Source organism: Diceros bicornis, chromosome 17 (assembly GCF_020826845.1).
Source record: "Diceros bicornis minor isolate mBicDic1 chromosome 17, mDicBic1.mat.cur, whole genome shotgun sequence".
Classification (NCBI taxonomy): Eukaryota; Metazoa; Chordata; class Mammalia; order Perissodactyla; family Rhinocerotidae; genus Diceros; species Diceros bicornis.
Genome location: NC_080756.1, coordinates 12,370,669 through 12,386,615, shown reverse-complemented (window position 1 = coordinate 12,386,615; position 15,947 = coordinate 12,370,669). Strand labels below are relative to the sequence as shown.

The 15,947-nt window shown below is 48.6% G+C and overlaps 2 protein-coding genes across 13 annotated transcripts; one reads left to right on the top strand and one right to left on the bottom strand.

The window, feature by feature from the left end:
• On the top strand, positions 1–2,546 carry SPRYD4 (SPRY domain containing 4). 2 transcript variants are annotated; one of them, XM_058557913.1, is made up of 3 exons: positions 1–97; positions 465–829; positions 2,340–2,546. In XM_058557913.1, the coding sequence occupies exons 1-3, from the start codon at positions 13–15 to the stop codon at positions 2,544–2,546; spliced, it is 657 nt and encodes a 218-aa protein (XP_058413896.1). In that variant the 5' UTR covers positions 1–12. The 2 variants fall into 2 exon arrangements, with proteins under 2 accessions (XP_058413896.1, XP_058413897.1); XM_058557914.1 differs by lacking the exon at positions 2,340–2,546 and having other exon boundaries at positions 465–1,106.
• A 91-nt stretch (positions 2,547–2,637) lies between these two features.
• On the bottom strand, positions 2,638–15,944 carry GLS2 (glutaminase 2). 11 transcript variants are annotated; one of them, XM_058557900.1, is made up of 20 exons: positions 15,545–15,620; positions 15,306–15,402; positions 14,511–14,705; positions 11,005–11,694; positions 10,427–10,548; positions 9,690–9,819; positions 9,097–9,176; positions 8,848–9,011; positions 8,574–8,632; positions 7,049–7,081; positions 6,708–6,766; positions 6,149–6,215; positions 5,949–5,999; positions 5,569–5,745; positions 4,529–4,660; positions 4,327–4,419; positions 4,096–4,157; positions 3,270–3,346; positions 2,931–2,994; positions 2,638–2,799 (listed from the first exon to the last, which is right to left on the bottom strand). In XM_058557900.1, the coding sequence occupies exons 4-20, from the start codon at positions 11,083–11,085 to the stop codon at positions 2,643–2,645; spliced, it is 1,608 nt and encodes a 535-aa protein (XP_058413883.1). In that variant the 5' UTR covers positions 11,086–11,694; positions 14,511–14,705; positions 15,306–15,402; positions 15,545–15,620; the 3' UTR covers positions 2,638–2,642. The 11 variants fall into 11 exon arrangements, with proteins under 11 accessions (XP_058413883.1, XP_058413887.1, XP_058413884.1 ...); XM_058557904.1 differs by lacking the exon at positions 14,511–14,705 and having other exon boundaries at positions 11,005–11,104; positions 15,545–15,614; XM_058557901.1 differs by lacking the exon at positions 15,306–15,402 and having other exon boundaries at positions 15,545–15,590.
• Between the last annotated feature and the right edge of the window lie 3 nt (positions 15,945–15,947).

Here is a 15,947-nt window from a genome sequence, read left to right as displayed (position 1 = left end):
CCGTGGCGCAAGATGGCGCTGCCTTTTGCACGGTCGTTGTGGCTGTGCCGCTGGGGAGCCAAACAATTGGGGGTCGCCGCCGTGGAAGCCCGCCGAGGTAGGACTATCTACATTCCCCTCATTTACCTCAAAAAAGGCTTCCGTTCGTTATTCCCGGAGCCCGCTCGGAGAAACACCTCCAGCCCCCTCGGGCCACTTCCCTTCCCCCACTGGCCTTGGTCTTGAGATTCCAAGCTTGGGACACTCTCCGGTTTCTTTAAATCCCAGGGCTTCCCCAGTCGAACTTTTTGGCTCCTTGGGCTGCCTATCCTACAGCGCCCCTACTCTCCTGCCGGCTGGACCTTCTGACTCTTCCCTGTTTCCTCTGATCTCATGACTGCCTGCTTCAGATCCGAATATGAACGTATCCCTAGTTCTGGAGTTCTAGCCCCTGTCGTCATCCTGTCTCTTTGCTCTGCCCGCAGGCATCAGTTTCAAACTGGAAGAAAAAACCGCCCACAGCAGCCTGGCACTCTTCAAAGGTGACACAGGTGTCAAGTATGGCATGGTGGGATTGGAGCCCACCAAAGTGGCCCTGAATGTGGAGCGCTTCCGGGAGTGGGCAGTGGTGCTGGCAGACACAGCGGTCACCAGTGGCAGGCACTACTGGGAGGTGACAGTGAAGCGCTCCCAGCAGTTCCGGATAGGAGTGGCAGATGTGGACATGTCCCGGGACAGCTGCATCGGTGTTGACGATCGCTCTTGGGTGTTCACCTATGCCCAGCACAAGTGGCATACGATGTTGGCCAAGGAGAAAGCCCCTGTTGAGGGCATCGGGCAGCCAGAGAAGGTGGGGCTGCTGCTGGAGTATGAGGCTCAGAAGCTGAGCCTGGTGGATGTGAGCCGGGTGGCTGTGGTCCACACGCTACAGACAGATTTCCGGGGTCCGGTGGTGCCTGCCTTTGCCCTGTGGGATGGAGAGCTGCTGACCCACTCTGGGCTTGAAGTGCCTGAGGGCCTCTAGTTATGTCCATCACTGGAGTCCCTAATCATGCCTTTGGCCAGCCTTCTGCTGAAAGTGTCTGAATCTTTTTAACTTTGCCCCAAACAGCCTCTAGCTCCCACAATTCAGTGTCGGGTCCTTTGTGTAATCCTTAGTTATCTTCTTCTCCCCTACCCGGTGAAAGCTAGGCATAAAGCCACCCTCTCCGTCCCCCAAACTGCTGCCAATTTCCTAGGCTACCAGGAATGCACCTCCCCTGACTGCCTCCTTCAGACCCTCCCTGTGCCCTGGCCTTTCTCAGACCGTATTCAGTACTGGGGTCTTGCCTTTTAGCTTTGTTTGCATTTATTCATCACTGTGATACCTCGCCCTCCCTTTGCCCACATGTAATTTGTTTGTTCTTGGGGCTCTACAGAATCTCTCCAGAGTGAATTCTTTCTACCTCTGGCTGGAGGAGTGGTGCAGTCAGTGGCTTGGCCCTTTCTGTACAGCACATAAAGTCTGGGCTCTGGCTCCCTCAGGAAGCGCTTTACTGACAGTGTCAGAGTGAGGACAGAGCCCTCCTCCCACGGTACCTTCATGCCACAGACTCTGAGCCCCACACAGCTGTAGCTTTCCCCACCCTGAATCCATCCGCCTTAATCTGCACACCTCTGACACCTGGTCAATGCGTTATAATCATTGGGCCAGTTATAACCGTGACCAAAGGGGAAGAAGACACTTAGGGCATACTGAGTGGGTTAGTGCTAAAAACTTTATTCTTGAGAAGTTCTATCTTCATTTCTGCTACAATTGGAACTTCCAGATGTTGGAGGGAGGCCTGAGGTCTTACACAATCCATTTTTGGGCCTGCTCAGACCCCAGCCCTCCCCGTCCCTTGGCAGCAGAATAAACTTAACCTAAAGAAGTATTTGGGGTTGAGGGAAACCTGGTGGGGTGAGTATGTATGTGAAATATGTATTGTTTGGGCTCTGTCTAACCCTGTGGTTGCATCTTATTCTACCTTTACGATGGTCATGCAGCTGGATGCCCCTAGGGGAGAAAGAGAAGGACTGGGTTTAGCAAAAATAATAATTTGTGTAATTAAAGTTTATTTGAGCACAAAATATTTTCTGTCTATAAAATTGCTGTTAGCAGTAGCAGCAGCAGTTCCTGGCTAAGGGGGGGCAGAACTCTCCAGACTACTAAAGCCAGGTACATAGCTCCCCGCCTTCCTCTGGATATATACATGTGCATGGTGGCTAGAGCCCCTTGACCAGAGTCTCTCTCTCTCTCTCTCTCTCTCTCTCTCTCTCTCTCTCTCTCTCTCTCTCTCTCTCTCTCTCTCTCTCTCTCTCTCATATGATGATTTCTTCAGGGGGAGGAAGAGGAGACCTGGGGGAAGACCTGGGATGGTTCTGAGCGGGCCAAGCCATTGGGCTGTACCCTGAAGAAGCCCACAGTCTCCATGGATAGCCCGACTGCAGGTGTCCACCGAGGCACTTCTCTGTACTCTTGTCTGCCAAGGGAATGGGGTGTTTTGACTCTCACACAAAGCGCTGGCCTACGTCATGGTCCCCATTGAAGCAGTGCAGCTCTCCGTACCAGGTTTGGTGGTTATGGGTTAAATGTGTGGCCAGCTCATGCTTTTTCTCAAGCAGGGACCGTGTGTGCCCCATGCTCACACCATGCTCTCTAAGTTCTCTTTGGACAGAGCCTCAGCTGCTGCTTCAGCCCGAGTCTCAGATGGTGTGTAGGAGTCCTGATAATCTTGAAGCAGTTTCACCACCTCCAGGTGGTTGAACTGCACAGCATCATCCAGGGGAATGTTGCCCCACCTGAGAGGAACAAAGGCCATGATCAGGCATGAAGACACCGAAAGTGCCCTGGTTATATACATAACTGTGGTGGAGCGGTGGAGAAGCTGCTGCCTACCTCCCGTTCCCCCTTTCAGCTTAATCCTACTCACCTATCCTTGACAAAAGGATTCACTTTGCAAGCCTCAATCAGGAATTTAACAACTTCAGTGTGTCCTAGGAATATGGCAGAAGGAAAATGAGAGGTACTGATCCTGAATCTTTTGGTGTTAATGTTAGTACTGACTCTTGGCAGCTGGAGTCTGAACCAAGAAGGGAGGGGGAAGGCCTCTTTCCATTTTGCTCCCTGCAGCATCCAATAATAGTTGGCCTGCAAACTGAAGGGCATCTGGACGAAACTAGTTGCTGCCCTTGTAACCTTGAGGGCATAGACTCTGGGTAGAAAAGAAAGGACTACGATCTGCTTCCCCTCTTATTTATCCTTCAGATACCTTCAGCTGCAGCAACATGCAGGGCTGTGCGGGAGTCATAGTCTTTCTGTTCCATGTCCATGGCTGACAAGGCAAACCTGAGGGCAGTGGAAGCAGCTGGAGTTACCCAGATCAGCCTAGAATCACTAGTGTCCTTTCTTTTTTTTGTAAGGAAGATCAGCCCTGAGCTAACATCCATGCCAATCCTCCTCTTTTTGCTGAGGAAGACTGGCCCTGGGCTAACATCCGTGCCCATCTTCCTCCACTTTATATGGGACGCCACCACAGCATGGCCTAGACAAGCAGTGCATCGGTGCGCGCCCAGGATCCGAACCCGGGCCGCCAGCAGCGGAGCGCGTGCACTTAACCGCTACACCACAGGGCCGGCCCCACTAGTGTCCTTTCTGAAGGGTCACACTGGATGGGTTCCAGAAAAAGTTAAACAGAGCTAATATGCCAAGATCTGTAGACCCTGCACAGTCTGTTCTCTACCCAGATAAGACTTTTTCCCACGTCAGAGAGACAGGAGTGTGACGGTTCCAGAAACGTCTCTGCCTGCCTGTGGTAGGTACTCAGTACATATTTGTTGATGTTGGTGATCTATTTGAGGCAGGGTCCTTACCTACCTCCTAGGACTCTGCTCTTAACACCCAGGTTAATCATAACAGTGGTGACCATTAGTTAAGTTCTTATCACATGGCAGGCACTGTACTTTAAAAAAATCTCCTTTAAATCCATTCTGTCTGACGTGGAAGCTGAAGCACTTAACTCTTTTGCTGTGTTGACTCCTAATGAGGTCTTTGTCCAGGAGTACTTTATTGTGTTCATTTGGTCACAGTAGAAGTACCTTCGAAGAGCTGAGACATCTCCAATATAGGCAGCAAATAACAGGTTCACCACAGTCTTGTTCTGGAAAACAAATCGTACCCACCTGATATTAACTGTGACTTTGAACCCACCCATGCCCAGCTCTGCTCTGTGACCCTCCTCCATGGATGCTTAGCCAAAGGTATTGCTGAAGTGTTATGGAATGTTCTATTCTGAACTATTCTTACAAGCCACCTGGTGTTTTCCTTACCCGAACTTCTCCCCCTTCACGCCGTGGGTCTAACTTCCGAGCACAGTGTCTCAGGTTGTCATAATTGTGGAAATTGAAGAGAGACACTAACTTCTAGAATTATAAGCCAAAGAGATTGTTTACTTCTTGCACTTAGTAGGAGTTCAAAATTGCTTTATTTACTCATTTAAGAATATTAAGTACTATAAGCAAACTAACTCACCTGGCAGAAGTTGATGCCCCTATAGCTGTTCCCCAGCTTGTCCAGTGGAGGTGACAGACACATCATTCCCATGACGTTGGGTACCACCAGGAGGATGGCTCCTGACACAGCTGACTTGGCTGGCAGGCCCACCTTGGGGACAAACTTGAAACTGAGGATGCGCTACAGGTGCCCCAAGTCTGGGTTAACCAGTTAGTCCATCCCAGATGACTGCGTGGGCGAGGCCTCACCCATCCCAACCTTTTGGCTTGTTAATTAGCTTCTCTTCCTTCTCCCCTCTCCCCGTCCCCTCGTCCCCCCTTAAATTCATGGCTTCAGTAAGGAAATATTTATTGAGTATCTACTCTGTGCCTGATGCTGTGCTAGAACTAGGACAAAGTCATTTCACCTACATTCTGGTGGTAGGGGATAGACAATAAACAAGTAAACTTATAAATAGACAAAAATCAGGGGCTGGCCTGGTGGCGCAAGTGGTTAAGTGCACGCGCTCTGGTGCGGCGGCCCGGGGTTTGCCGGTTCGGATCCTGAGCGTGCATCGACGCACCGCTTGTCAAACCATGCTGTGGTGGCGTCCCATGTAAAGTGGAGGAAGATGGGCACGGATGTTAGCTCAGGGCCAGTCTTCCTCAGCAAAAAGAGGAGGATTGGCATATGTTAGCTCAGGGCTGATCTTCCTCACCAAAAAAAAAAAATCATCACAGCTTATGATAACAGAAGAAAAGTAGGGTGCTGTGATAGAAGTGGGAGGGGTCCACTGGAGACAGGGTGGTCAGAAGAGCCTCTCTTTGGAAGTGACATCTAAACTGAGACCTGGAGGAGAAGCACCAGCCACGTGAAGGGCGCCAGAAGAGCTCTTAGAAGCTGCAACATCATGTGTTTCTGTGTTTGGGGGATGTGGTGTGTTTGACAAACTCCCTAAGGATTCTCTGCCTGATTGCCTGGCTGGAAGTTAGTGAATGAGAGGCAGGAACAAGCTTCCACCTCTCCACCTTCAGAGACTCAGTGTCCTCTCTTCTTGGCTCTGGGCTCGTGGCACTCACGTGGAAGGCAAACTGGCCCGAGAAGTCATACATGCCGCAGGAGTGCATGAGGCTGAGGGTGTTGCGCACTGCTTCAGCACTCAGCACACTCTCGCCTGTGATGGGGCAGATCCCGCCATTGGCCAGGGTGGCTGCCATGACACTGCCTGATTCACAGGTCACCTCCACAGAGCACAGCTATGGAGACAAGGCAGAGGAGAGGGTGCAGTGTGGACGTGAACACTGCTGTTGGGTATAGAGCAATGTTCTTGGCCAGTTCCCCTGGTGTTTCTGAAAGACACCGGAACCACTGGAGAGGAGCATCCCTCTTGTGGGTCGGAGCAAGGAGGGCCGTGTGTCCTGTTCCCTTGGCCCTGAGCTGAACGGCAGTGTTTGCTTACCTGGAAGTAGAGATCGAGGGCAGCCATCATGTCCACCCCCTTGGGAAAGCACTGCAAGGAAGAAGGGAGAGCATTTCTCTTCAGGCCACCAGCAGTCCCTGTCACACTGCCAGGATCTCAGCCCAAGTCCCCAACCCCGACTGCCCTTCCACCAGCCACAGAATTCCCAGGGACTTTCTCTGCTGGCCTCTCCCAGTTACCTTCTTTTCCTTTAGATAATAGCCGATGGCATAATTCCGATCCCCTGTTTCCTTCTCTGACTGGAATCTGAAGCAAACACCCAATTTAGTACTTGAAGTGTGAGGGGTGGGTGTGAGGAGAAGGGGAAAAAATATCTTCCCTGAGAGAGAACTGGATCACACATGTTAAACTAAATCAGCCCCGTTATGAATTCTCACAGCAATACTGGAGGAAACTTCTGACCCTGAGCAAGCACGGGGCACGGTATTATTTTAAAAAGTAAAAAAACCCAAAATTGTCTATCATCTAGTCTAGGAAAACTGGTGAGGTTTTTGGCTTTGAGAGGCTTGGCAAGAAAGGTCCTAGGTGCAAATTCGCACACTGCCTCTCTCATTAAGTACTAAACAGAAATGGAACAAATTCTTATACAAAGTAAACAAATGTCAATGAAGGGGCTCAGAGGAAGCTGGGAGGCCAAAGTTCCTCCGAGATTTCTTCCTCCTAAGGTTCTCTCTCTCATCTCCCTCCTCTATCACCCCCGCCCCATGCATTCAGCCAGTCCTGTGAACAGCGCCTTACGTGGCATTGCTGAAACCCACGTATTCACTCCCAGCCATTCTGTTCAGATATTGCAACACCTAGAAGAGAACAAGGGTCATGGGAGGCACCCCATGAGTGAGGACCCCTCCTAAACACGTCCTAGGCTGACTAGCCCTTCTGAACTCCTCAGTCCTTATCCCAGCAGGGACTGCAGGAGGCCTTCCTCTCTGAGGCCAGGCGATTCCTACCCCCCTGGAAATAAGGCTTCTGGTATGGGCTGGTGCACTATTAAACTGGGGTGAGAGCCAGGCACTGGGGCAGCTGGGAGGACAATGTGCGATGGAGAAAAGCAGCCAGGACTGAGGAGCAAGGGAACTTACAAAATCAAACTTCTCTGCTTTGTTACAGTCCATCTGCAAAGAGAGAAGGAGAGATCAGTATTCCAAGCCTTGGAGGATAGCAGGAGAGGGTCAAAAGGACTTCGTGGAGCTGACGTGTTAGACTGGTTTTACTACTAGGAATGTGTTATATTTTACAATGACATTTTTTTTTTTACAACTGAGACTTTTTTGTATCCATGCATATCTAGTGACCTTAAAAACCACACCATTTAGGGCCGGCCCAGTGGCACAAGCGGTTAAGTGCGCACGCTCCGCTGCGGCGGCCTGGGGTCCGCAGGTTCGGATCCCGGGTGTGCACCGACGCACTGCTTGGCAAGCCGTGCTGTGGTGGCGTCCCATGTAAAGTGGAGGAAGATGGGCACGGATGTTAGCTCAGCAGAAAAAGAGGAGGATTGGCAGATGTTAGCACAGGGCTGATCTCCTCACACACACAAAAAATAAATAAATAAAAACCACACCATTTAGATTTTATCATCACGTAACGAGTACAGATAACCTCAGCCATCCCTGATTCTGACCAACCCCCTTCCATTCTCAATCCCAACCCTCATCCCTGACTCCCACTTTCATTTTCCTGATTCCAATTCTGTCCCCATCCCTATTCCTTACACCCCAGGCTGGAGCCTTACTCTGTCCTTTCCCTGACTCCCATAGCCATCTCCAAGACGGGAGTGAGTGTCAGGAATGGGATAAGGGTGTGTGTTGCATATATTATAATATTCAACTACATCAATTATATTGATAACTGAAATAAAGCTAAAGATTTTAGCTGAGAATCAAGTCCAATAGGGCCTGCTTAGATGGGAATGGGAGGAGGCCTGCCCCAGACACAGAGTTGTAGATAGAGCTATCCCAGAGCAAGGGGAGAGCCTGAGCCTGCCTCCCACCCCCCATTGCTTCCTGTACATGTCAATTACAGTGTCAATACTACAGGACTCTGACACCCGAGTCCCTGGGGGGAGGGTTCCTAACACCACCTTCCGCAGGAGGGGCTGTGATTGGCTCCGGCGTGTTGCTGCCCACACTGCTCTCAGGTTCTTGCTCAAGCCCTGGGAGACCTACAGCTGACAGACCAGCCTGACACCCTTGCTCAAGGCCAACTCACAGTTCCAGGTGACGTGAATAGCTGCCCTGGCCTGGACATTCACCCTTCCTTCCATGCGTCTCTCACCCAGAAGTGGCCAATCAGTGCCTAAGAGTGCTGTCCTCCCCCTGTGTCTGGCATTTGGCCCTTGGTCCTAGGCAGGGGTCAGGACTTGCTCACTTCTCTAAGGGCCAAGAAGCTCTGGGCTCCAGACTCGTGGGTGGGGGCAGGGGTACGGTTCCTTTTACTAACATCCTCAGCGTAATATGTGGGTCCCTGCTGTGCCCCCACTGCCTCCTGGGGACCCTCAAAGGAATCAAGGCCCCACCAGTCTCCCTGGAGAGCTGGGCAGATATGAGGGATATAGGAACAAGGGGGTTTAGAGAACAGTACCTTCCAGAAGGCTAGGGTGGCACTGACCTTGATCAGGGAGCTCACGACAATGGCACCAGCATTGACCATGGGGTTATGGGGGATTCCTGGGGAAATACAAACCGCTCAGAGTTTTATCAGCCACTGAGCAAAACCTCCTTTGCAGTCTGCCCACTCTGTAGGCTAGACAAAAAGATTTTTTTGCTGGGGAGGATGGAATGACAGAGTTCATCAGGAAGGGCAGAGAAACAAACAAATGAGCTGGCGGGCTGGGGGATAAGAAGGGGCATCTATGAGTCTAGCTGAGCCCGGCAGTGCTCACCTTCCTCATTGAGGGAGAGCTTGTTGTAGCGCAGGCCGCTGGGCTCCTTGCCCACGAACTTGTGCACGTAGTCAGTGCCTAGGGTGCTTATGGAGATGGCATAGGTGAGGGGCTTCACACAAGACTGAAGGCAGAAGGGGATCTTCGTGTGGCCCACAGAGTGCCTGGAGGCAGACAGGTGCCATGAAAGGGGTCGGCCTATGTTCTGCACCTGTGCCCTCCTCCCCTTCCCCTCACCCAGCATCTCACCGCTGACCATCCACGGTGCACAGGGAGACTCCCCACAGGTCTGGATTTGACTTGGCCAGCTGAGGGATGTAGGCCGCCACCTGGGCATGAGTGGGTAGGGAAAACAGAGACAGAATGGAGATATGGATGTGGAGAGGGGGAACAGAGCTGAGGTTCAGGGTGAGTGGAATCTTTTAGATAAAAGCTAAAATTCTGTCTTGTTCAGGGCAACGGGGTTCCCTCCTGCCTGTTGTTCCCAGAGACACCCAAGCCTTAAGTCCTAGAAAGCCTTATCTTTCCTATAGAGATGGCAGTAAAGCCAATAGAAGGTAAAAAGAGGAGAATTCTGGGGTCGGCTTCCTGGTTCTTAGGCTCAATTACCCTCTTTCGAAGTTCTATTGAATGTTTCTGTCAACTGTCCCCATAAAAACCTCAGATTCCCTCACCTGCTCTACAAATCAAATGTATAGAAATACATAAAATCCTTCTCCCCATTTTTAGAGGCTCTGCTTCTCATCTCTCATCCATTGGATTCCCAGCCCCAAGAAATCTCTGAGAAGCAAAGTATATCTGGCCCAGAGCCCTTGCGCCTCCCTTAGTCCCCTGGCCCTCACTTTGCCTCCTGTGAGCTCTTTGGTATCCTCAAAGATGCGATCCACATGGCCCGTGAACTCCTCAAAATCAGGAATGACAAACTTCTTTCGGAATGCCTGGGTCAGGAGCACAATGTTGCTGCTCACACACCTGGATCCCAGACACGATTGGGTTAGGGGGCTGGAGAGACGCAGCTGTGACTCACTCTGGAGCCATGGAAGTTGGGAATAAAGAAAATGTGAGTGGTCATCAGGTTTGGGACCAACAGTTGTGTGACCTTCGGCATGTCACTTTATCTTTCTGGGTCTTAAGTTTCTTTGCCTCTAAATAAGGGGTTGTAATGATGTGGAAAGATATCTCAAGACACAGGATATGAGAAAAAAATAAATACCTGAATCATATGTATAGTAGGTCACCTTCATATTTTAAAAATCCTAAATCACATATTTATATATATTCCCATATGTATGTAAATGCATAGGACATTATCCTGAAGATACCTACTAATCTGTTAACAATGTTTACTTCTGGGAAAAGGGACTGGGATTGGGAAGAAAGGAAAAGGAGGACATGTATTTCTATACTGTTTGAACTTTTATAATGAGTATCTGCATATTCATGTGTTACTTGTGTATTAAATGAGTAATAAAATAAAATGAAGGGTAGAACTATTCAGTCCCCAAGATCCCTCCCTGATGTTATAGTCTACGTGCATAGAACAGTTTTGAGAGTGGTGCCCTTGTTTCTGGGCCCTCACTTTTGGAAGAGCTCTTGGTCCAAGAGGCCACCACTGCTGGACTCTCGAACCATGCGGCGCATCTGGCTCATGCAGTCCCGGAGCCGGGGATCTGACGTCTGCAGTCCGGTGGCCTTCAGTGCCTTTAGGGGAAAAAAGAAGCCTAGTAAGGTCAGCTACAAGGACAGAAACCCAATCCTAATAATCTTTCCCAATGGATAAAAATTAGCTCAACCCCAACTACTACAATAGGTGGAACAAAAGGGTTTGCAAACTAAGAAAGGAGGAAATGGAGCAGCTTTGAAGGCTAATAGGGGTTTCCTGCCCGCCCTCCATTTTTTTTTTATCAAGGCAGCTGGTTTCTGAACCCCTTGGGGTCAAATTCCCAAACCAAGAAAATGGGTTGAGTCAGAGGGTTTAATCTTCCCACTCTGGGCAGGGATGGGATCACCTCATCAGCCGAGGCATCTGCCATCATCTGCTCTTCTTCATCCTCATGAAGCAACCCATTAGCTGCTCTGCACTTGTTCTACCCTTCTTTTCCCACTTTCCAGAGAGCCTAAGGGATTAGCATTCTGAGCAGGTAGAGAGGAACTTACAGTAGTGAACTTGTGGATAGGGATGCGTTCCTGTCCCTCAGCAATAGTGTAGAAGAGCAGATCACCCAGGCGGGACAGCATGCCACTCTCTGATGAATCACTGGGGGCAGAGACAGGGAGGAAGACAGGAACCTGAGAACTGCTCCCTGCTCGTCTTCCTGGAAGACAGGTTTATAAGTAGATAGGTGTGCTCACTCTATGCCTCCTCCCTGAACCATCTGATCTATCCCTATAATTTCAACTTTCACATCTGTCCTGAGAAGTCTTAAATCTTCCTCGCTAGCTTTCTTTTGTTCCTAACCTTCAGACCTTTATTTCTTGCTGCTTTCTAGATACTTCCATTTCCTGATGTCCCACAAGTACCATAAACTCAACATGTCCAAACCTGAGGTCATCTCACCCACCCTCCCTCTGCTCCTTGTCTTGTGTTTCCCACTTGGGTTAACAGCATTACCACTCACCCAGGTGCCAAGCTGGAAACGTGTAATCATTTGGATAATTCCCATACTTTACCATGTTCAGTTGCTAACCAACATTGGATGAATCTACCTCCATAATGTCTTTCAAATCCACCCTCTTTTCTTCTCTTCCCCTGTGCCAGGATGGTGTAGTAGAAAGAACCAGAGTTTGCCCCTTAATAGCTGTGTGACATCTTAATAGGGATAGTAAGGTTATTTAATATTGCTGAACCTGTAAAATAAGGGTAGTAATGTCTGCTTCACATGGGTGATGTGAGGCTTAATTAACATTCTGTGGAAAACTGTCTTTCACAAAGTCAATGCTCAGTAAATCATGCTTCTTTATCATCTGCTCCTTATTGTCTGTTATCCAACTGCCACTATACTCTCTTGATTCCCAACCCATCTTCCACAATGTGCCAGTTATCTTTCTAAAACTCAAATATCATTTCTCTACTCAAAAACCTTTGGTAGCTCCCCAGTGCCTACAAAATAAGTCCTTATTTCTTGGTATGGCATTTAAGACTCTTTAAAACCTGCCAACATTCCTTTCCTATTCTCCAATGTGCCCCCACACTCGCGTTATGCCAGGTAACAGATGGCTCCCCAAATGGGCGAGGCACTGTCAGGCTTCCTGGCCTTTGCTTATGCTGCAACTTCTGCATGGAATGACCTTTTTCTCCTTCACCTGGCACAGTCCTGCTCATCCTTCAAGGTCCAGATCAAATATTACTAAATCCGTAAAGGCTTCCCCAAACCTCCAGTTTTTGCTTATGCTGCTGGTATGACACAACACACCATCTTACTGACAGAAGAATCTCCCTTGCCCCACTATTAGGACTTTGTGTTTTATATACCTTTGTCTTCCTAGCATTGACCAAAGTTCTAGCCCACAGTGGGTCTTGAATAAAGAATTACCAAGTTACATTTTTAGGAAAGTCCTTGTTCCCCAAAGTATCTCTCTCGCTGGCTTATAGCACCTAGAATTCCATGTACTGAAGACTTCTTCATCTTCAAGAGTTCTCCTATTAATACGTTAACAGATTTAGAGGAATTATTTTATCATATCATTCCAAATATGACAGCTATTTGAGATTAAGACCCTTCAAAACCTTTGACCCAACAATTTGACTTCCGGGTATTTATTCTATAGGTGTACTCACATACCTACAAAGGAACATATTCAGAGTTATTCATTGCATGTTAGTAATAGACTGGAAACAACGTAAATGTGCAACAGGGAACTGGTTAGGTAAATTATGGTATAGACACATAATGGAATATTATTCAGTGTAAAAAAAAGAAATGAAGGCATGCTTTAAGTATTGCTATGGAATGATCTCTAAAATGTAATATTAACTAAAAGAAGCAAGCTGTAGAACAATGTTTATAGTATGGTACTATTTATGTTTAAAAGTGAAAAAAATATGTTTGCTTTTTCAGATACAAAATATTTCTGGAAGGATATATAAGAAACTGGTAAGACTGATTTATCTCCCTCTAGGGAGATGAAGCAGGAGCTGGACCAAAGGAGTGGGAGGTATACTTCCCACTATATATCTTTTTGTATAATTTGAATTTTAAACCATATGAATATGCAGATATTATCTATTGAATGTGATATATATGAATATATTATCTATTAAAACAATGCATTAAAAAATAAAAAGCCTCTCAAGAGCTTGGCATAGACTAAGCATGTGTGTGTTTTGGGCCAGAAGGAATAGCAGAAGAGGGGGTAGTTTTCCTGTTTCCGAGGAAATTCAACTGTCACAATGAGGCTAGTGCCTACAGGGAGGAGAGGATCCATATGGTAACAGGGAAAAGGAGGCAAAAACTACCTAAGGAATAACTTAAGAAGGAAAGTATGTAGGAACACTTTGAGGGCAGGTCTCTGTGCCTGGAAGCTAAAGGAAGACAAGAAATAATGCCACACCACTTCCTGTATCACAAGCTTTAAAAAATTGCACATCTTTAACTCAGATATGACTGACCTACGATATAATGTTGAGGGAAAAAAAGCAAGATGAAGAACAACGTGTACAGTATGATAGCATTTGTACAAAAAAAAAGAAAATAATATCAACATGTATTTGCTGATATATGCATAAAATATCTCTAGAAGATTATACAAGATATTGATGATGGATGTCTCTGGGGAACAAAATTTCCTAGGACTTTAAGAAATAATTGAACAAGTGCATAAGAATATGTAGTAACCAAACTGAAGATTGGTTAAATAAATTATGATACCTCATACAATGGAATCTTAAAATGGCAAAATGGCAGCCATTAAAATAAAAATATCATACACACACATTCAATGATATTAAAAGTTGTTCATAAATGGAAAAGATAGGTTACCAAAGAGTATGAATACTATGATCCTATTTTTGTTAAATTTTATATATACATAGGAATATATATGGATATATATCACAATATTAACTGGTTACCTCTAATATTGGGATCTTTATTTTCCTCTTGATACTCTATCTTGTTTTTCTTTTATAATCAGAAATACAATAAAACTAAATATTAAAAAACAAATAAACAATAACCTGAATAACAGAGCATTTTTCTTTGCTGCCCTCCTTGTCCACCAAACACAAGAATCCCTCCTCCTCATGGTGTCACACTCCCAGAGCTCATCCCCTCCAGTGCTCTCAACTTCTGCCCAAGGGAGCGCCAGTCCAAGGCCATCACCAAGAAGTCCTCAGGAGCACAGGCAGCCACAGGCAGGAGGATCAAGTTTCCGAAAAACACTTCTATCACCTGATTCCACTGGATAAGGAAGTATGCGTGGGGGAACCCGAGATACTTCCTGCCCCCCATCCCACAGAAGGCCTGAGGGTGAGGGAGGTTAAGCATTTGCTCCATCCCACCACCATTTCTCCCATGGTGACTATTTGGGAAAATTTGGGGTGGAGAGTAGAACAGAAGAGCGAGGGCTTATTCTTTAAAGTTGAAATGTTCCGTGTCTCCTTGAGAAGAGGCTGATGGAAAAGTACAGCATAATAATTATTATTAATAATAAATAAATAATACCTTATTGGTCTGTTCCTGTCAGGACAGGGACTCCAGTGGTGGTGAGGTAATGCTGTGTCTGTCTGGCTACTTTAATTGTGGTGTGCATGTCTTTCTGAATGTCATCGATAGATGTCAGTGACAGGGGAGATGGTCCATTTCCTGTTCCTGCTATAATAGAGCGGGGGCTACTTGGAGCCCTGTCTACGTTGGCTTCTGGGGAGGACAAAATTTCCTGCTCAGCTCCATCTGCGTCTTGGAGAAAAGAGGCTCAGCCACCAAGTGTTCCGGGTGGTGGGGGAAAGAAGGGCAGCCTCTCGGGCAGAATATGAGCCCGCGGGAGGAGAACCCTTTCAAATCAGGGAGCCTGAGCAGCACAAATAACGGCTCTTATTGGCTCTGGTTTGGGAATTCTGCGTCTTATGATTTTTTCCCCCCATTATAAAGATTTTCCTCATTCAACAACCAGTTGGAAAACCACCCTTATTCTACACATGAGGGACAGGGAGCTCTGATAACGCACACACCCAACACATACGCAAAGGACACACGCATGTACCTGCGCACCAATAATACTCACGAATCACAAATTACACGCCGGGACACGCCGAAACACAGACACACCACACAGACAGAGCCAAGTACACCAGGACTGGAGGCAGGAGGCTGTTCCATACCCATGCATCCTCTAAAGCACACACGAGGACCGGGGAGGAGAGGTAGGGTGAGGATGGGCGGTGCGCACGCAGCCCTGCACTCAGACACGTGCACCAAGCAACACTCCGCACCCATCGCCGTTTCCGGTTAAGCACGCACCTTGCACAGGCACCATCCCGAGGACCGACCAGCCCAAACGCCCTCCCGGGCGGACGGCACGATACCGCCCGAGCGCGGCGGACCCAAAGCCCCAAATCTAAAGGAAAACGCATCGTAGGCTAGTGAGCGAGGAGAGGGGAGATGAGGTGCGCTCCCGGGGGAACAGGACTCGGGAGCTAGCGAGAATGAAAGGGGGGTGAGAGCGAGCCTGTCCCCTGCCCCTGTCCCGCGAGCCTTACTGATCCTGGTGCTGTGGCTGGTGGCACTGCGGCGTCTTCCTGCCCTGCGCCGCGGCCTCACTGAAGTGGTGCCGGACGCCCCCGCCAAGAAGGGGGCTCCGGCTCAGGTAACCCCAGCCTCCCCGCCGGCAGTGACTGCCCGCCCCGCTCAGCGCATTCTGCAGAGCGCTCATGGAGAGCATCCCGGCAGCGAGCCACCCGTTCGGCCGGAGCGTCCCGGCGTCTGAGCGGTGGCTGGAGGGAGGGGCGGAGGAATCGCAGATGAGGCAGGTGGGGGGAGCCCCAGAATGGAATGCGGCGTCTGCGAGTGGAAAGGAGGGGCCCGGTGGGTGGGGTTCGAGCAGGAGGAGGGCCCGGTCCCTATAAGGCTCGGGGCACTGCCAGGGGCATCCGATCCCCTCTC

What these genes read in the sequence shown, in the direction of transcription:
- SPRYD4 (XM_058557913.1), top strand. Translation starts at nt 13, where the DNA reads ATGGCGCTGCCTTTTGCACGGTCGTTGTGGCTGTGCCGCTGGGGAGCC. An exon ending in CGCCGTGGAAGCCCGCCGAG is followed by an intron (nt 98 to 464) that starts GTAGGACTATCT and finishes CTCTGCCCGCAG; the next exon opens with GCATCAGTTTCAAACTGGAA. An exon ending in GCATCGGGCAGCCAGAGAAG is followed by an intron (nt 830 to 2,339) that starts GTGGGGCTGCTG and finishes TGATTTCTTCAG; the next exon opens with GGGGAGGAAGAGGAGACCTG.
- GLS2 (XM_058557893.1), bottom strand. Translation starts at nt 15,281, where the DNA reads ATGGGTGCGGAGTGTTGCTTGGTGCACGTGTCTGAGTGCAGGGCTGCG. An exon ending in TCGTGAGCTCCCTGATCAAG is followed by an intron (nt 7,082 to 8,573) that starts GTCAGTGCCACC and finishes CTCTCTTTGCAG; the next exon opens with ATGGACTGTAACAAAGCAGA. An exon ending in GTGAAGGGGGAGAAGTTCGG is followed by an intron (nt 4,158 to 4,326) that starts GTAAGGAAAACA and finishes TTTGTTTTCCAG; the next exon opens with AACAAGACTGTGGTGAACCT.